The following is a 21,565-nucleotide window of genomic DNA, read 5'->3' as shown; positions in this document are numbered from 1 at the left end:
TATCTTTGGTTGATTCGTTGATTTGTAACGGCCGATTCGGAGGCTCTGGGCCGCTGAGAGCTCCCAATTGGGCCCCACGCTGGAGTAATCTACTCTCGGCACGGGACCCCGGCATCCACTCCCGCCGCCGGCCCTCTCCCTCCCTTCTCTCCTTCCCTTCCCTTCCCCCTTCTCTTCTTCCCTCCCTCCATTCTCTCCTTCCCTCCCTCCATGCTCTCTCTCTTTTCCCTTCACTCCTTCCCACCCTTCTTTCTCTCCTTCCCTCCCTCCCTTCTTTCTCTACTTCCTTCTTTCTCTACTTCCCTCCCTCCCTTCTCTCTTTTCCTCCCAGACACATACATCATGCACAGACAACTAACACACACACATCATGCACAGACAACTAACACACACACACAACTAAGTTAGGATGGGGTAGAAGCCAGTGCCTCCCCAGCCATTGACCTCACCGCACGTCACTAGAACAGGCCCAGTGCTGAAAGGCCTACTCCCACTTCTACTTTCTAAGTTACTATTTAACCATATAACCATATAACAATTACAGCACGGAAACAGGCCATCTCGACCCTTCTAGTCCGTGCCGAACACATAATCTCCCCTAGTCCCATATACCTGCGCTCAGACCATAACCCTCCATTCCTTTCCCATCCATATAACTATCCAATTTATTTTTAAATGATAAAAACGAACCTGCCTCCACCACCTTCACTGGAAGCTCATTCCACACAGCTACCACTCTCTGAGTAAAGAAGTTCCCCCTCATGTTACCCCTAAACTTCAGTCCCTTAATTCTCAAGTCATGTCCCCTTGTTTGAATCTTCCCTACTCTCAGTGGGAAAAGCTTTTCCACGTCAACTCTGTCTATCCCTCTCATCATTTTAAAAACCTCTATCAAGTCCCCCCTTAACCTTCTGCGCTCCAAAGAATAAAGCCCTAACTTGTTCAACCTTTCTCTGTAACTTAGTTGCTGAAACTCAGGCAACATTCTAGTAAATCTCCTCTGTACTCTCTCTTTATTGGGTAGAAATTGTCTTTAAACTTTAATACAAAACTCTAATTCCTAATTCTTTGACATGCAAATGCTTGTAGTATTCAGTTTTTAAACAAGCACCTTGTGGATAATTTTGGCTCCAGTCTTTTGGTGCAATGGACTAGATAATATTACTACTTAGCAGTCCATGCAGCAATTTTTCTGCCTTTGATCAGCTCCTTTAGCTAAATGTAAAGTAGCCAGTACTCTCCCTACATGCAAGTGTATATTTTCCAATCGAATTAATAATTTCCTCAGGCAGCAGCAATTTCAAACCCTATTCAAACAGTTGAAATACACAAAAAGGTTTTGAATGATTTATGTTTCTAAATCCATTTTAAATCGATCATTCCCTGATCTAAATTCCAACGTGTAAAACTGAAAACACCAACTGCGATTTAAGTAATTAATTAGGATTGTTCATATTATAGTGTGTTATTTGAAGCCTTTTCTGCAAGTTGCCTCAAGGAAAAGTGAGTGAATGTTGTGCAATCTGTATCAACATGGCCAATACCAAACGTTAGACCAGATCAAAGAATACTCTCAAATGATTTAATTCCCTGCAGGAATGAAGTCGAACAAAATCTGAACAGAGTTTCTTTCAGATGGTCGCAGACATTTCCAATTTGACCTATAAACACACACTATTTGTATCACAGTTTGTAAAGGAATAACATGATAAGAATTGATTTATTTTTTAATTTGCAAATAATTTTAGAATGTCATTGTTAGTGCATTTAAGCAAGACCAGTGGACAACCTGAAATGATCATGAAAGAAGATTTGATACAACATATTCAAATTCCATTTGGAATCTATTGTTACATTTGTGAAGAATGGATTGATATGCTTGTTATTTAACCATGCCGATTTTGTATGTGAGTAAGTGAACTAGATTTAATGTCTTCAACCCCACAGCATTCTGTAGTGCAAAGATTGTCTGTTCAGTTACTATGTTAAATAAAGCTGAATAGTTATATCAATAATCAGCATGGAGTTTGGGCTTTGCATTCATATGCAATGGCCGACAATGTCCCAACTTCACAAAAGAAATCCAAAAACCTATTTCTTCTTAATAAAGAGGGTTTGACAGTGTGGGCGTGTTCTGCCTTGGAAAATAATTAATCAGGGTGAATTAGACAACCAAAGTGATTACGTTTAAACACACTGCATTATTATCTCCAAGTAGTTACTTTAAATAGAAACATGCAGGATTACATAAGTGTTTCAGGAATTAGATCTAAATAATTTGAATTTAAAATAACACCTCTTCAAACTGACAAATATGATTGAAAGTGTAGAATGCACTTTGAACATAGTACAGTACAGGACAGGAATAGGCCAAATGTTATCTAATCCCTTCTGCCTGCTTGTGATCCCCTTTCCTCCATTTTCATGTGGCTATCCCAATGCCTCTTAAATGCCACTATCGTATCTGCTTCCACCACTGCCCGATAGCATTCCAGGCACTTGCCATTCTCTATTGAAAATAAACTGGCCCCACACATCTCCTTTAAACTTTCTCCTTCTGACTTTAAAACTGCTCTTACTTGATACTGTGATACTTAATATTTCCACCATAGGAAAATGATTCTGACAGTCTACCTTATCTATGCCTCTCATAATATTTGTAACTTCTTTTAGATCTCCCCTCAGTATCCAATTCTTCAGAAAAAAAGTTGAAATTTGTCCAACCTCTCCTAATAGATAATAACTTCCAATCATGGTGAACAAGTTTTACCCCCTCTCTAAAACCGTATCCTATTATGTAATGCAGGGGTCTGCAACCTTGTTCTGCATAGGGTTCCGCATGGGTTACGGGCCGCATTAGGCCCGGGGGCCGTAGGTTGCCGACCCCTGATGTAATGGGATGATTCTTGAACAACACTCTAATTTCTCACTACAATCAGCCGGGCCGTGAATAACTTTGGCTGGCTGCATTGTGACTTTTGGAAACTGTTAAAGGTCATATGTCAAGACATGGTTACGGCTGTTGCCTTTTGAAGTGATTTAGCATGGAATCTTGAAACCATCCTCTTATCAATTTCTGTGCATCCTGACTTAGCCATAGAAAGCAACTAAAATACATTGATGAGGAAAACAATAACCATAAGAGAATTCTTGCCAAACCTTATGAAATATAAAAAAGAAACAAAGAAAAAGTGATGTTGAAGGTCATGGGTTCAAAACCGAATGTAATCCACAGTTTGGATATTGCTCTGATTAAATTAATCTGTTTACAAAGTTAACACCCCTTAATGTGAATTTTATTGCGAAAAAAGGTGTTGCTTTTGTTGCCTTGTTTGATTTCTGCAATAATTTCTGAAAATATTAAAATTGCACTACCTATTCATCAGTGAATACTTTCTGTAAAACCCAAGTGATGTAGTGGCCAAGTGGCTTCACTAGAAGACCAATCTTTCATTGCCTATGTGATAGTGCCTTACACTGGTCGCTGTGGTCTATAAAAATCTCATAGTTTGACCTTGCTGTAAATTTCAGGACTTTTTGGAAGTGATGATATAATTAATACAGAAGTTGCAATGGTTTCTTGAACAGCATGAAGTGGCAGTGTTATTGCTCAGTCTTTTCAGTGCAAGCTGTAACATTTATTTATGTCCTTTACACAATGAACAAGTAAGATTCACATTACCATGTAATACTTTTTTCCACAAATGAGAAAGTTTACAAAAATGAGGAAATCAAATTTGTTTAAAAAAAAGTAATACTGTCATACAATTGAAGAAGTGTATCGCAGCCAGGATTTTAAAATAACTTTAGAAAAGCCTGTTTGAAATAATTCCTGTTGCAGATAGGGTCAATTTTGATTCTGCACTTCAATGTTCTTCCATGAAAACATGAGGCTGAAAATTTCAAATGCTAGGAGAGTGAGGAGAGCCCAATAAAGCTGGAACAAATTATTTTTTATAATGATTGTTAAAGACAGCAAACATCACAGGCAAGCCAACTGAATACAGACAGCAAAATTAGCAGAGATTATTAGCTCAGTAGTAAACTTCCAGTATTTTGTGACAAACTTTCTCAACCGTTGTGAATTTCAAGTCCTGGTTCATAATGAAATACAATTTTAGTTGTAGAATACTAGGTACGAGTGCATTATAATTTCTCCAGGGTTCTGTTTCGGATTTGGATCCTTGCCCTTATACCAGCCAAAATACAAGATGCTGTTTATCCCTTGCATGTTCACCTGGATAAATAAGATCAAAAACAAGTTAGTAATGATTTAATTGAGTGAATATACCTCACACTTCAACCTTCCCAACCAAATTTGCACCCGCTACTGTGATAGACACAAGATTTGTAGATCTTCTACTGTCCCTGGTATTTTGGTTGTGTTTTCAAACAATTCTGCAGAAAAGTTTTGAAGAATTTCCCCAACTATTTGAATACAAGAGGAACATAAGAGCACAGGAATTTACTTTTTTATGACTGAATGCTAAATATCAATTTTATTGACCTGACAATAGAGGTTTCCCATAACCTCAGACAGCAGTTCTTATTGCAACAGCGTGTCAATTCCCACTTAAGCTGTTTGCAGTCTATCGGTGAGACACTATTTATTGCTAAATTACCAACAGTTGTGTTTTGGGAATTTGTGCTAATCAAATTCATTTATCTTAGGTGCAGTTGTTAGAAAGGCAGACTTTCAACTAAGATTGAATGCTTTCATTTTTATTATTTTTATCCCTGAAGGTAGTTATTCATGCAGCTGCGGAGTACTATTTCTATGATTCTTTTTTCCATTTAAACATGCAACACAAAATGGAACATCGTAACTGCAAATATGAGCAGGTTTTGTCCATCACAAAAATATTTAACAGATCTTGCTGGAAACACCCAGCAAGTCAGGCAGCATCTGTGAAAAAACCCGTAATATTTCAGCTCAAAGATTCCTCATCAGTTCCGATATCTCAAAAAACGAAGCACAATTTGCCGATATCTTTAGGAAACTTATGTAAAATGGCCCTTCAGTTTTGTTGAATTACTAATGTACGCCAAGGTCTCTTTTGATTCCCCGCTCCCCCTCATATAGGAGGTAATTTAAGGTAGACAAACTACCAAAGAGATTGGATATCATCTGAAATAAAACTTAGTGAATAATGATATTTCAATATTTTTTCAATATTTCTCTGCGAATGTCATTAATAATTGTTGTTCAACTGATTTATTATCCATATCCTAACCAACTTTCTACATTAATTTAGAGAAATCAGTGTCAAGTTTTCCCAAAATTTGTATCCAGGTTCAGGAATAGCTACTTCCCCTCAGCCATCAGGTTATTAAACCTGGCTCGGACAAAACTCTGATTATTAGCAACCACTTTCTGTTATTTGCACTACCAGTTTATTTATTCATGTGTGTATATATTTATATCATGGTATATGGACACATTTATCTGTTTTGTAGTAAATGCCTACTATTTTCTGTGTGCTTACGCAAAGTAAGAATTTCATTGTCCTATACAGCGACACATGACAATAAACTCACTTAAACTTGAACTTATTACACCAAAGCAAAAGTGGTTTTAATGCAAAGTCATTGACCTGATACATTAACTTCATTCTTCAATATATGCTGCCTGATTTGCTCACCATTTGTTACAGTATCTGTTGTTTTAATTATCTTTAATAAACCATTGTTTGGGATGCTGAAACATGACTTCAAAACATGACAATAATTTAAATTTGTTTCCTCCAATCTGTATTTGGTTCTTATATAATGTTCTCCTCTACACTAGATTTGGATAATAGATTCATACAGCACGGAAACGGCCCCCTCACAATCTACCTAATATATTATGACTGTGATGCTTATCGACACTAATCTCATTTGCCTGCATTAAGCCCAAATCTTTCTACTCCTTTCCGATCAAAATATCATATTATTGTCTGCCTCTTTCACCTTATTTCAGATAACCATCCTCCTCTATTTAAAAGCACACCCCACAAGTAGCCTTTAAATTTCTCCCTCTCCCTTTAAACCTATACCCTCAAGTTCTATACCCCTATCCTGGGGGAAAGGTTCTGACCATTTATCTTATCAATGCCCCTCATCATTTAATAAAATTCTATAAAGTCACTTCTCAGCCCCACTACATTCCAGTGAAAATATACCCAGTTTATCAGATTCAGATTTCAGATTCAAACTTTATTGTCATTGTGCAGTGTACACGTATAGAGACAACGAAATGCAGTTAGCATCTCACCCAGAAGTGCGAACACAGAACACATCCAATCTCTCCTCATAATTACGGCCCTCCTTCCTATGTAACATCCTCGTTAATTTCTTCTGCACTCTCTCTATTGTAATCACATTGTTCCTCTAGTGTGGCAACTGGAACTGGACACAATACTCCAAGTGTAGTTGAACCAATGTTTGTACAGCTGCAACATGATGTTCCAACTGTTGTACTCAATGTCTTGGCTAGGAAGGCAAACATTCCCAATGTGCTATGTTACCACTATAAGCAAATTATGGACATGCACTCCAAGGTCTCTCTTTACATCCTAAGGTCCCTGCCATTTATCCCACATGCCAGAGCAAAAACAAAGTGCTGGAGGAACTCAGCAGGTCAGGCAGCATCTATGGAGGGAAATGCACTAACAATGTTTCAGGTTGGGATTCTTCTCCAGACTGATGCCCTGCTAAGAGCAGTTTCTTCACTTTGTTTTTGCACAAGATTCCAACATCTGCAGCCACTTGCTCCTCTATTCAACATGGCGGATCTGCCTCAATTTATTGATTAAGATTTCCATTATGACCTCCGAAGGTCAGCGTCAATGTAAATCCTTTTGCATATTTTTCTCCTACATGGTGCAATTCAAAACCTTCAGACAGTTGCCCTGGGAACTACCACATCTAACAGCATCTTGTACTCTATCCCAGAAACCATGCTCAGTACCACTAACCATGGAATTCTGATCGTAGTCCCCCCCCACGGGTCTGAAGAAGGGTTTCGGCCCGAAACGTAGCCTATTTCCTTCGCTCCATAGATGCTGCTGCACCCGCTGAGTTTCTCCAGCATTTTTGTGTACCCATTAGTAGCCTGCAGCCTTTAGCAAAGATCTTATAGCAGAGCAAGATGGTTACTCTCACGCAAACGTGTAGTACGCTCATGAGCGGATTCATGGGTGATTATAGGACTCATTTTAGCAACCAGTCCCCGCCATCTTGTTCTGCCATCTTGCTCCGCCATCTTGTTCCGCCATCTTGCTTCCGGCCAAAGATCGGATCTTTGTTTCCGCAGCGGGGAGAGGGAGAGGGAGTGTGCGGCCCGGGGAGAGGGAGAGGGAGTGTGCGGCCCGGGGAGAGGGAGAGGGAGTTTGCGGCCCGGGGAGAGGGAGTGTGCGGCCCGGGGAGAGGGAGTGAGCGGCCCGGGGCAGCGGGGAGAGGGAGTGAGCGGCCCGGGGAGAGGGAGTGAGCGGCCCGGGGAGAGGGAGTGTGCGACCCGGGGCAACGGGGAGAGGGGCATAGGAGGGGGGGAGACATTGTAGTGTGGGGGAAGGCGAGGGAGTGCCGGGGGGGGGGGGGGGGGGGGATAAGGCCTAGTGTGTGTGAAGTTGCGGGGAGGTTTACAATGTTTCTTATTTAATGTCCCTTGTCTAGTCTGAAATAAAGTTCATCATTGGATCAGAAGAAATATAATTGTGTGTGTTATATGATTATATACATTTATATTACATTCATGTATGTGTGTTTATAAACATTTTATTCTTTAACAAGAATTAACAGAATTATGAACTAACAGAATTATGAATCTAACCCTATATCACGCACAAAAACGTCCCCCGCAATGTCAATTACCCTGTGAGTCGGGTCGGGTCGGGTCGGTTCCGGTTACTACAAAATCAACTCAAACACTGCTTGTGAGCCATTTAAAAAGAAATGATTTAAAAAACATTAAAAAAGACAATTACCAGAGTCAAATTTTATTCTTGACAAGAAGTATGAACTGACAGAATTATGAATCTAACCCTATAATCACACACACAAACTGTTGCCCCGCAACATTGATTACACTGCGAGTCGGGTCGGGCCGGGTAGGCTCCGGTTACTAAAATGGGCGTGGAAAAATGCCCAGGATACCCTCCGTAGCGTACTACACGTCAGCCCATTGTAATTCGCAGGAGTAGCCCATCTTGCTCTGCTCTAAGATCTTTGGCCTTTAGTCTGAAAACTGACATTAGTACCTTCAAGCATACCACCCCTCCCACTTGTATTGCCATATATTTTTTTCATTCTCATTTATATTTTCCCTCTTTGCTTATAATTAGTTTGTTCTTGTCCAACAGAAGTGAATTTATGGTACTGGTAAAAAAGGTGCAGGTTGACGGTCCTAAGGCACAGGCTCACATATCAGCATTTATGGGGCAAGTATAAATTTTGGAACAAGGTTTCCCTCTTTAACCTGCAATACACACGAAGGCAGTATAAGATATTGAAAGGCTGCATTTTCCCATTGAAGTGCAAACTAGGTGGTGATGACAGAAAGGTCAACTAATTATTTAGGATGATACAATGCGATCTGAGCAACACAAATACTTTGATGGTGAACAACAGGAAGCTTTTGTTGCAGGATGTTGGTAAATGTGGCCCCTTTTTTCAGTACACCTTTCCCAGCATGACCTCAAAGTCTTCAACATCAAAAGCTGCAATGATCACACATTGGCTCATATTGGTAGGTAAGAGCATAAGCTGTTCAGAAAACCTGAGTAAATGACTAATCCTTTGTCTGCGCTGTCTGCAAAAGCTGTCAAGACCTCTCAATGTTGGTATTAGTGAGGGTTTATTATTGTCAGATTTACCGAGACACAATAAAAATCTTTTTGTGTTCAATTCAAAACTATACACGAGTTCAACAGGAAAAGCTAAATGAAACAGAGTGCAGCATATAGTTTTGCAGCTACAGAGAATGCTCAGATTTAAAAAAAACTCAAGAGCTGCAACATGGTAGATTGAGAAATTAGTAACATCCTTAGCATATGAGAGGTCTGATCAAGTCTGATAACAGCAGGGAAGAAGCTGGCCCAGAATGTGGTGGTACATGTTATCAAGCTTTTGTATCTCCTGCCCAACAGGCGAAGGAGGAAAGAATGATCGGGGGTAAGTGGTCCTGAATTATGTTGGCTGTTTTCCCAAAGCAGCGTGAGTGGAGATGTGAGATAATTAAAATACAAAAATTAAAATGTTAAATCAGTTCAAACCTATTCACAGCAAGTCCCTAAATTGGGCAAGGTTTCTTCCTGAGTGTCCATAAACGTAACTGTTCTTAAGCAGGAGAGGGAACAAAAACAGGGAGAGGATTACAAAAACAGCTGTGAGGGAAGAGCGAGCAGTGCCAGGAAGAGTGGCTGCCAGCCAGTCTCACCAACTCAGTGAGTGGCCGAGCGAGTGTGCTCAGCGCTCCCAGCTATGCTCATCTTGACCCAGCTCCTAATTTTCGCAGCCTCGGGAATGTTGTGGGGAGCAGTGGGATGAAAAAGCATGTGGCAATGTCCTATTCCCACCCGGCATTGGTGCCTGCATCCCTGTAGTAGCCGGTAAATCCATTCTGTCGCTCTCCCAAATGTTCAATCATAAGTCAGGCCTTCATTGCCCAAGGAGAACTTGTATAAATATTATTGTAACAAAAAATAATTTAAAGATGTATTTTCATGTCTTTCTCACAACTGTAAAAACCGAATTGAGATGAATGGGCTTGTGGTTCCTGTGGCAGATTCAATCAAGTTCTGGATCCGAGAGTACATTCCTAGCATATGTGCAGAGGAAATCCTGCAAGCTCTTGACCCCCTCCTACTTTGTAGAGAAGTTTTGAACTCAGCAGCACCGTTGCGGATAAAAGCCATAGTTCACCTAGAACTTTGACAAAAGATCCTCGCAAAACATAGACCACAAATTTGATTGTCATTGCATTGCTTTTGCAAGAGTCTGCTGTTGCCTCTCTTTTGAGTTCCTCAGGTTTGAGGATGATTTGCTTCCATTCCAGCAGCTGGGTCATCAAGCTGTGGCCATACCTCGGCTCGCACGCCATGGATCCTGGAAAACCACACGGAGAGGGAAGCCGCTGAGCCTGGCCACTGCTTATCGCCCATGACCGGAGAGGAGGGTGGAGGGAGTTGATAACGGCGGACACAAGCACAAAGGGCCAGTAAGAAGAACTGGGGTCTTGCCTTCCACGCCCTCGAGGATAGGCTGCGGGAGGTATCCCTGGAGGACAAAGACTGAATAGTGGCCGGGCGAGGAGATGGACGATGGTTCATTGCACAAACCTTTATGGCCAGCGGCAGCTTAAACTTTGAAAATGGCATCAAACCCTAGCAACTCTTGCATATGGTCTCAGTGGGCTATTTCTATACACTTAATCTGGGATTGTATTTATGTTTGGTAATAATTTACTGAACTGTATGCAAATAAAAATGTAACTGTACCTTTGTGCACATGATAATAAAGAAGAGAGTGGTGCGACGAAGGGTCTCAGGGTTTTTAGTGGTATCACAGGTGCTTCTTTTCTATTTTGATCAGCCACAGGCCAGCTCACAAGTCAGTGAAGATGATACATTTATTTCAGGAAATTTACAGAACATCTCTGAAGTGTTTCTCCACTGCTTTTCTGGTCATTCTTGCCAACATGCGACTCAGAGTTGCTTATTTAAGTGTTCAAGAAGGAACTGCAGATGCTGGAAGATCGAAGGTACACAAAAATGCTGGAGAAACTCAGTGGGTGCAGCAGCATCTATGGAGCGAAGGAAATAGGCGACGTTTCGGGCCAAAACCCTTCTTCAGGCTGATGGGGGGTGGGGGGGAGAAGGAAGGAAAAAGGGAGGAGGAGGAGCCCGAGGGCGGGGGGATGGGAGGAGACAGCTCGAGGGTTAAGGAAGGGGAGGAGACATCAAGGGCTAGCAAAATTGGGAGAATTCAATGTTCATGCCATCCGGACGCAAGCAACCCAGGCGGAATATGAGGTGCTGTTCCTCCAATTTCCGGTGTTGCTCACTCTGGCAATGGAGGAGACCCAGGACAGAGAGGTCAGATTGGGAATAGGAGGGGGAGTTGAAGTGCTGAGCCACCGGGAGTTCAGGTAGGTTATTGCGGACTGAGCGGAGGTGTTCGGCGAAACGATCGCCCAACCTCCGCTTAGTCTCCCCGATGTAAATCAGCTGACATCTAGAGCAGCGGATGCAGTAGATGAGGTTGGAGGAGATACAGGTGAACCTTTGTCGCACCTGGAACGACTGCTTATTTAAGTACTTGCTGTACCACAACAGAGATGACACTTCAAAGTACTTAATTGGTTGTTAAGCACTCTGCATTATCCTGAAGAGATTTAAAATGCATTACACACATGCAAGCCTTTCTTTTTGTTTCTTGTAACAAAAAAAAGGCACAATTCCCCTCATCTGTGAATTCTATAGTACTGAAAGCTGCTGGTTTGCTAGAGACTGTCCTCTCTTGTCTTCTATCCTGTCCTGCTTCATGTCCGCATCAAACTCTTCAATGCATTGAAACACAAATCCCCCGAGGGAAGTCCATTAACTGATTTAACGTAGCACCCTTTAAACTCTCATCAATTAAATCAGTTAATGGAGATCCCTCTGAGGATTTGTGTTTCAATGCATTGAAGAGATTGACGAGGATATGAAGAGCTTGATGAGTACCTGAAGAGATTGAGACAATGACTGCTGGTTGTCATGGAATCATATAGGGCCTTTGGCCCAACTCATCCAATCAACCAAGATGCCTTATCTAAATTAGTCCCCTTTCTCATGTGTAGGAAGGAACTACAAATGCTGGTTTAAACCAAAAATAGACACAAAAAGCTGGAGTAACTCAGCGGGTCAGACAGCATCTCTGGAGAAATGGAATAGGTCATGTTTCGGGTAATTTTCCCCAGAGATGCTGTCTGACCCACTGAGTTACTCCAGCTTTTTGTGTCTGTCTCCCATTTTCCCATTTTTGGCCTTATACTTATCTCTGCTTTTTAAGTACTATTATTGTACATGCCTCAACCACATCCTCTGACAGTTTGTTCCATGTACACACCTCCTTCTGTGTGAAAAAATTGACACTCAGGTTCCTATTAATTCTTTCCCCTCTCATCTTAAACCTATGTCCCCTAGTTCTTGACTCCCTAATCTTGTGGAAAAGACACTGTGCATTCACCCTATCTTTGAACCTCATGATTTTATACACTTCTATAAGCTCACTCCTCAGTCTCGTATGCTCCATGGAATAATGTCTTAGCCTGCCCAATCTCTCCCCATAAATCAGTCCCTCAAGTCCTGACAGCATCCTCATAAATCTCGGCTGCACTATATCCAACTTAATGGCATCTTTCCAATAGTAAGGTGACTAAAATTGAACACAGTACGCTAAGTGTGGCCTTGCCAATGTCATGTACAACTGTAACATAATGTCCCAAATTCTATACCCATTGCTCTGACCAATGAAGGACAGTGAGTCAAACGCCACTGTGTACTTGTACCACTAGGTTCCTTTGTTCTACAAACACCCCCCTACCATTCACTGCAAAAGTCCCACCCATGTTTGACTCCCCGAAATGTAACACCTCACACATATCTGATTTAAACTCCATTTGCTATTTCTCAGCCCACTTAACTAGCTGACTAAGATCCTGCTGTAATTCTTGATAACAGTATCACCTAGCTTAGTGTCATCTGCAAATTTACTAATCATGCCTTTGACATTCTCACTCCAAATTATTAATATGATGACAAACAAGATTTGGGCTCAGCACCCAGCATACCACTAGTCACGGGCCTCCAATCTGAAAAGCAGGAACGTGTACTGATTTTAGATGATCAGCCATGATCATATTGAATGGCAGCGCTGGATCGAAGGGTCGAATGGCCTACTCCTGCACCTATTTTTCTATGTTTCTAACATCAATCTCTGCTTCCTGCCATGAAGACAATTCTGTATCCAATCATCATTTTATTTCCGACACTTCCCTACCATTCCTTGACCTCACTATCTCCATTGTAGGTGATAGACTTCTGACCGACATCCACTATAAACCTACTGACTCCCATGGCTATCTGGACTACACTTCTTCCCACCCTGCTTCCTGTAAGGACTCCATCCCCTACTCCCAATTCCTCCGTCTACGCCGCATCTGGTCCCAGGATGAGGAGTTCCACACCAGGGCATCTGAAATGTCCTAATTCTTCAGGAAACGGGGGTTCCCCTCCTCCACCATAGATGAGGCTCGCACCAGGGTCTCTTCCATACCCCGCAACACTGCTCTCTCTCCCCATCCCCCCACTCGCAACAAGGGCAGAGTCCCCCTAGTCCTCACCTTTCACCCCACCAGCCGTCACATACAAGTAATCCTCCGTCAGTTTTGCCACCTCCAACGTGACCCCACCACTCGCCACATCTTCCCATCTCCCCCCATGTCTGCCTTCCGCAAAGACCGCTCCCTCTGTAACTCCCTTGTCAATTCTTCCCTTCCCTCCCGTACCACCCCCTCCCTGGGCACTTTCCCTTGCAATCACAAGAAATGCAACACTTGTCCCTTTACCTCCCCCCTCAACTCCATTCAAGGACCCAAGCAGTCGTTCCAGGTGCGACAGAGGTTTACCTGCATCTCCTCCAACCTCATCTATTGCATCCGCTGCTCTAGATGTCAGCAGATCCATATCGGTGAGACCAAGCGGAGGCTGGGCGATCGTTTCGCCGAACACCTCCGCTCGGTCCGCAATAACCAACCTGACCTCCCAGTGGCTCAGCACTTCAACTCCCCCTCCCACTCTGTATCCGACTTCTCTGTCTTGGGTCTCCTCCATGGCCAGAGCGAGCAACACCGGAAATTGTAGGAACAACACCTCATATTGGGGAGTCTGCATCCTGGGGGCATGAACATTGAATTCTCCCAATTTTGTTAGTCCTTGCTGTCTCCTCCCCTTCCTCAGCCCTCCTGTTGTCTCCTCCCATCCCTCAGCCTTCGGGCTCCTCCTCCTTTTTCCGTTCTTCTCCCCACCCCCCCACCCCCCATCAGTCTGAAGAAGGGTTTCGGCCCGAAACGTTGCCTATTTCCTTCGCTCCATAGATGCTGCCGCACCCGCTGAGTTTCTCCAGCTTTTTTGTGTACCTTCGATTTTCCAGCATCTGCAGTTCCTTCTTAAACACTCTGTATCCAATCAGCTGGCTCTCTCTGGATGCCATGCAGTCTAACCGTCCACAACAGCCTACCATGCAGAACCTTACGAAAGGCCTTGCTGAAGTCCATAGAGGCTGTGTCTACTGTCCTCATTGATCTTCTTGGTTACTTCTTCAAAAGACTCAATCAAATTTATGAGCCACGATCTCCCATGCACAAAGCTGTGCTGACTATGCCTCATCAACCATTGTTTTTCCAAATGCATGTAAATTTTATTTCTCAGAATCCTCTCCAGTAACTTACCTTCCATGGATGTCAGGCTTACTGATCTATGCATAAATGTCGTCACTCAAGAATTTATATTTTTCCATTCTGCTTTATCAGCTGTTATTTGTGGGAACTTCCCATGAAGTGCAGAGACTCAATGAAGTCCCAAGGAACACTAGGACAAGCCGCCTCTTTGATCTTCATGCGCACATGACGTCTGGGTTGTAGGCAGGTGTCTTTTGAGTTACGATTGCACTGAGGGCCTTCTTTCACCAGTTTGCTTGCCAGATACCAAGCACGTTGTTGTTATGGTTTAGGTTTGTTGATTTGGTTGGGCTCAAAAGGACACCATCCAATCTACAGAGTCGGTGTCAGCTCGGGTATAACAATCATCTCAGTTAGCATACAGAAAAACTACAAATACACTGATCAGGGCCCATTGCATGGTGCCATGGGCTAGTGCAATGTAATCTAATCATTTGACATGACCACAAAAGCTTGCACCATGAAAGTTGTCAAAATCTTTGTCATCTCAATTGCGGGTGGTTTTAGAATTTTCATGATATTCAGAACTAATAACAATAAAGTAAACAAAACAATAATTGTTTAACTTCTTACTTTTCATTGTTATAATTGCAAAATCTCTGCTCCAATGAATGAACATGGGAATCTTAGTCTGGAGCAGAATGGATGAGCTGATTCCCTTCAATTGTGAAGGAATCTCAGCAGGTTTGTGCTTCACTGCTGAATTGTCTGCCAACGCCAGCAGTGGAGGAAATTATCTGGTTCATCTGCAGAAATCTGTCAAATTTTCAACTTCTGCATCTAGATACCTGCACATCCAAGTACCAATTGCTTGCATTTCCAGTACTGCTGGATGTTGTCCTGGAGCTATCAGCACTTACCCTCAAGATTCAGTCCAATATATTTCAAGCATCACAGAACAGAAATAAATTAATTGTTACATCAAATAAATTACAATACATGGCTAGTATGTTTAAATCAATTCAAGGCTATTCTTAATCTATCACAATACAAAGATATTTTACATCGATTTTAATAACTGTGTTCCTGATTTAATTTTAACTCACAATAGCCATGATCATTTCAAATCTGAACAATACTAACAGTCTTCATAACTTGAGCATATGTAGCCAAATCCTTTTGTTCATTTCTCTATATTTCTATTCATTGTATCCTTAACTACTACCAAGAGTGATTTAAATTCCATCTTTTCCCTGTGGAAAGCTAACATGTGACACCATAAGCCAGCAACCATTACAGGATAGTTACTCTAATGCACGTAGTAGGAACTTAAATTGAAATCCCTGCATTACAAGAATGCTTTCAAGTACTTGACATCACTTTGACCCTCAATACATATCCAGCTATTTCTCCTTATTACAGAGTAGCTAATCAATTTATAAACATCTAACAAGATCCAATGCTGTGCCCTAACACCATACATAATGCACATATGCACTAACAGAATTGATTCCAGCAGGGATTTTAAAATACAATTTATCAATCAACCAATACAAGATACATTTTTTTTTCTAAATTGCACTGAGATTCTAATATTACAATGGCATATTTTACTAATAGCTTTTGATAAAAATAAAATTGATAATGCAATGCAAACCTAAAGAGCTGTTGAATAAAATCTTTATTAACTTTTAAACCGAGCAGGAAGATAACAGAATATTTATTCTATGCTTTTAGATACGTGTACTGCAGTTGGAACAAGATTTAACATAGTGCAAGTTCCTTCGTTCTCTTAAATGCAGACTTCATATTGTGTGAGGTGTACATAGATAGTTTGATTTTCAAAACTGTTACATTTCCATTCAAAGGACACTAAGATCCATACTTGATCTAGTACTTGGCAGATGGTCAAAGAACAGTGAAAAAAAAAGTTGTGAAGAACCACAGAAACATTGATTAAGATATTACATATTTATATAATATGAATGGGATTAGGGAACAAAATCATTCCTTTTCCCCCACTTAAAGGGCAATCTGATTTTAAAACAATGAAAAGATCCAGTTAAATCTCAAAGTTGATACAAAATTATAAGGTTAATGTGGAGGAAACATTTGTATCCTGCAATGCAGGGGTATTCAATGCATGGATAACACGATCTCTACAACATTAACCACTGTAGATCGTGTGTTTGTAAGGTATGCTTCACAAGCATTCACATAATATAGGAAAATATATTTCACCTGCATATTTCTAACTCACTAACTACAATCCAATTTTTTTTGCTGAGGCTGCTTCTACATCTCCCACAACCTCAACCAAAGAAATACAAAGGCAACAGGCACAAGGGATTTCTATCAACTGCAAGTCTCCGAATTGCACACCATCCTAATTTGGAAATATGTCACCCTCATTCATCGTTGCTGGTTCTAAATGCCTGAAACTCTACGCAACAGCACAGAGCAAGTTTCTCTCTTCATCAGAGGACTGTGGCAGTCTATGAAGGCAGGCCGCCATGCCTTCTCCAGGGTAATAATAGCTAGTCTTGCCAATATGCCAAGATCCAGAAAAATAAATACATAAATTAGTGAGAAGCCTCACTTCTGATGATGACTCCCATTGATGAAGTACTTGAAGATGGTTGAACCTAAAATTCTGGCCTGAGCAGTTCCCCCTTTGATGCCTTGAGGCTGGGCTGATTGACTTCCGACAAGCACAACCATCTTTCTCTCTGCAAGGTAGACTCTAAACATTGGAATATTTACTCCTTGATGCCCTTTGACGTTAGCTTTACCAGAGATCTTTGATGTTAGTGTTCATCAATCTAAGATGTTAACTCTCTGTCTCCAAAAATTCTGCATGATGTGCTGAATGTTTTCACTATGTACAACTATATATTGCAGAACTGCAAAGCTTTGATCACATCTGTTAGCTGTGCTCTTTATATTGGAGATGTTTCTGTTTATTATATTTATGGTGGTGAGGTGTAGCTTTACTAGGTTGAAACCTCACTTTCCATGCTACTCTCTGCATGTCCCTTTGCACTGCTCCTTGAGCAATTAATGGGACATGGGAGCAGAATGTATTGAACATGACCACAGATGTGAAATCGTTCTTCCCCGCAGCATTGCATCCAGGCCATCGAGGCCTGATTCCTACTTTTCTTTTCAGTTTCTGGCTGCTCCAACTGCTACACAATATGTCCAGTTGTTACTCTGGTTCTCAATGGATGGACTTCATTTTTTCTCTCTGCCTTAACCACCAATGTCTCCCAAGTCAAATAACAAAAATAAGGCTATATGCTCTGTCTATTGCCCAAGCATGCCCTCGGCAAGCTGATTCCAGTAGGGCTTCCATTTCTGTTCAGAAATTGTCTCTTCTTGATGAATTGTCAGCCGATTTTAGTTGACATAAGCACCGACATTAGCACTGACAGCTGGCCACAGGAACCAAGATAATACATTTTGTGCACATACTACATACTGCATCAAACGGGGGCACATTAAACACATCATGATTTCATCAGCTATTGACATACAGTGTATTGTACTCTCAGAATAACATTAGGAATATTTAGTGCTTTAAGCAAATTTATGAACTATAGCTTTCAGGAGCACATATTAATAATTTGGCCACTGAATCCAGAAACAATTTCCATCTAATAAAATTCACAAAATGCGTCTGTTATGAATTTGTTCACTCTATTGTCCCCTCTTTAATATGTTGCCTTTATCTCTACCAGATAGCACAACATTTGCTGAGTGCCTGTGAGTGTTGAACATAAAAATAGTTTTGTAATGTACTACAATCCAGTGGGAATGGACTAAAACACGCAAGACTCCAAGGAACACATCCTGAAACCATCACTTTGATTGAAATACAAATTGCAAACAATTACATGGCTTTGGGATACAACCATTAAAGTATAAATAAATGTCTGTCTCTCTCACAGCCACAAGAAGTCAGAGAAATGTGCTATTTTTTTGTTTTAGAAATAATGATGTGCTCCTACTAGGACCAAGGGAGTGAGGACGAAATGGGATCTATACTTTGCAGACATATATGTACTGAGGAAACTTGAGTCATAAAAGTAGACCATTTTAAATCTTGAGGGAACTATAACATAACATCTTTTAAGTTTGTATGTTTGGTGAAAACTTGTCAAATTTATATTTTATTGCAATTGTTCTACGATGTTGCTGGAAGGCAAATGAACAATAAGGGGATTTTTCTAACAAATCATTACATTGTTTCAGGACAGGAACAAGTGATAAATATTTCTAGAAATATTGGATAAAACATGTTTTTTATTACCAAAGTGAGTATAAAGAAATTGGATTATGTAGCCCCTTGCCTTTGTGCACCCTGATCCAACATCACAAAAATCAGTGTGTTCTTGTGACTCGCAGTTGACGATTTTTAATCTCGAGCTGGAGAGCTGAGTGCTGGCCATTACAGAAGCAGAAAGTCGTCAGTGGCTGTGTGCAGCAGATTTAAAATGACACTATGCTCTTACCTAGTCCTTTGAGGATTAGACAAAGGCATATATAAGATAGGATAATTTATACATCTTAATATATGAAATAGGAGCAGGGGTTGGTCATTGGGCCCTTAAGGCCTTGCCACCATCTAGTAAGACCATGGCTGTTCTGATTGTAACCCCAGTCACGCCCTCTTATCAAGAAACTATCTGCCTTCAATTAAAAATATTTGATGACTGATTCTATAAATTCTAAGGAAGAGAGTTTCTTGGAGAAAATTGGAGGAACAGCTCCTTATACTCCACTTGGGCAGTTTACAACCCAGCCATATGAACGTTAATTTAACCTGTATTCCTTCCCCCCAAATCCCCCCCCCCCCCCACTACCCTACCCTAGTCATCCTATTAGTTCCACTGTTCGTATCCTTGTATCCCTGTCACTAGCACATCTTCCCCAGCCAACAATGGGCCATTATGGACCCGCCCTACTTGAGGTCATCTGTTGCTGGCCCTGTTTTGTTCTGGCCATTTCTCGCCTCCAACTCTTCTCCCCCCCCCCTATCATTCAGACTTATGAAGGGATCTGACTCAAAACATAATTTATTCCTTTTCTCCAGAGATACTGCCTGACCCGCTGAGTTACTCCAGGATTTTGCATCTATCTTCGGTATAAACCAGCATTTGCAGTTCCTTCCTACACATCATTACTTATGGGACTGAACAAACATCATATTTATATTTCCCTCCACAGATGCTGCTTGACGATGTACCTTATAATTTGCTGAAGATTCCAGCATCTGGAGTCTCTCGTGTCTTCATCACTACTTTGTTCTTCTGCCAATTAGATAATGTGTTTCCCTTTCATTTTTCCCATCAAAATGGCTATTTTCACATTATATTCTATTTGCATATTCAATTAAGCTCTCTTTTTGAATCTTCCTTCTGTACCCTTCATAATTGATATCTCACAAACCAGAAAAAGACCCATCACTCTCTGCAGCCTGTTAACCAGCTAGTCTTCTATTCACACCAATATGATGTGCAATTTAATTTTATGTTCTGCAATAACCTTGCAAATCTATGTATAGCACATCCACTATTTCTCCTTTAGCTACAATCTTGTGGTTTACTGTCATCGTCTGTATTTGTGCTGAAGCAGTTACCGAAATTATCAGTAACAGTGTCATACATGCCTTTGGTCCAACATGTCCATGCTGACCAAGCTGGCATTCTAGGCTAGTTCCATTTGTCTACATTTGGCACATATACTTCACAACTCTTCCTAGCCATATATCTGTCCAAATGAAAGTCGCAATTGGATCCACTTTAAGTGAAAAAAATTGCACCCGAGGTCCTTTTAAATCTCTCCCTCACATCGTAAGCCCATGCCCTCTAGTTTTAGTGTAGAAACCAGGAACTGCCGATGTTGGTTAATACACAAAAGGATGCAAAGTGCTGAGTGCAGGTCAATCAGCATCTCCGGAGAACATGGACAACTGACGTTTTGGATCGAGACCCTTCTTCAGGTCTGCCTGACCTGTTGAGTTACTCCTGCACTTTGTGTCCCACTCGTTTTAGAATCTTCAAACATGGGAAAAAGACCGTGAGCATTCACTTTATCCATGCCCTTCACCATTTTGTGTACTCCAATAAGGTCACTCGTCAGCCTCTTATACTCCAAAAAAAAAGTATCAGCCTATCCAGCATCTCCTTAAAACTCAAGCCCGCAAGTTCCGGCAGCATCCTGATGAAAAATAATCCATCACAGCCCCTTTCTATGTATTCAAGAGAGAGGTAGATATAGCTGTTAGGGCTAACAAAATTAAGGGATATGGGGAGAAAGCAGGAACAGGATACTGATTTTGGATGATCAGCCATGATCATATTGAATGGCGGTGTTGGCTGGAAGGGGCGAATGGCCTACTCCTGCACCTATATGTTTCTCAATTTTTCTATGTTTCTCCTCGCCAATTTTGAATCCGATTGGCTAGCTCACCTTAGATTCCATTCGAACTAACCTTCCAAGTTCCCTTCACATTCCCGAGTTGCAGACAAGTCCTAACCCTGCATTATTTATAGTTGCTAGAGTGTAAAACAAGAAAATACAAATCCGGGGGCACAATCTGCAGTATACAGCAAAGGCCCTTCAGAAGAGTGCAGTCACTGGAGGTATTGCTTCAGTATTGATGATTTGTTTAATTCAGTATGGGCTAGCAACATGGCTCTCATTCTTCTCCAGTGTTTATGCTTTGGAGTAGAATCATGCTGGTTCAGAAATGGATGGTAATGCACACTGTTGCAAGATGAAAGGACCTACTGCTGCTCCTAAGGTGTTGAGCATTGACTGCGATAATCAGCCTATGGCCACATCTCCATTGGACATCAACAGAGTTAAGTCATTTGTATTTTTATTCACCGAGAAATCCTCATGCGGCTCCTTAAATGGAACATGGAGGTATCTGATAGTTATGCCAGCATGAAGCCTGCAGTCCCGGTGAGTTCACATTTGTGCACTGACTTCTCTCCTGAAAGGCAAACTTCATAAACTTGACAATGTAGAAATGTGTTCCAGATTGGGAGATGTTGTTAACATTGGTCGCACAGCCTAGATAGACATGGAGCTGTAAGAATTTATATCCATCACCACCACCAAAGTGGTTTGGGG

General features: G+C 41.3%; 1 protein-coding gene across 1 annotated transcript in view; it reads right to left on the bottom strand.

Moving 5' to 3' along the window:
- Positions 1 to 3,616: 3,616 nt before the first annotated feature.
- Positions 3,617 to 21,565, bottom strand: part of LOC116986660 — a 175,121-nt gene continuing 157,172 nt past the window's right edge. Inside the window, exon 12 of the mRNA XM_033042236.1 lies at positions 3,617 to 4,237. Within this exon, the coding sequence (XP_032898127.1) occupies positions 4,118 to 4,237 (120 nt within the window). The 3' untranslated portion in view covers positions 3,617 to 4,117. The remainder of the gene's footprint in view (positions 4,238 to 21,565) is intronic.

Source organism: Amblyraja radiata, chromosome 2, assembly GCF_010909765.2.
Source record: "Amblyraja radiata isolate CabotCenter1 chromosome 2, sAmbRad1.1.pri, whole genome shotgun sequence".
NCBI lineage: Eukaryota > Metazoa > Chordata > Chondrichthyes > Rajiformes > Rajidae > Amblyraja > Amblyraja radiata.
The sequence above is the reverse complement of the archived record's forward strand: the minus strand, read 5'-3'. Positions and strand labels throughout refer to the sequence as shown.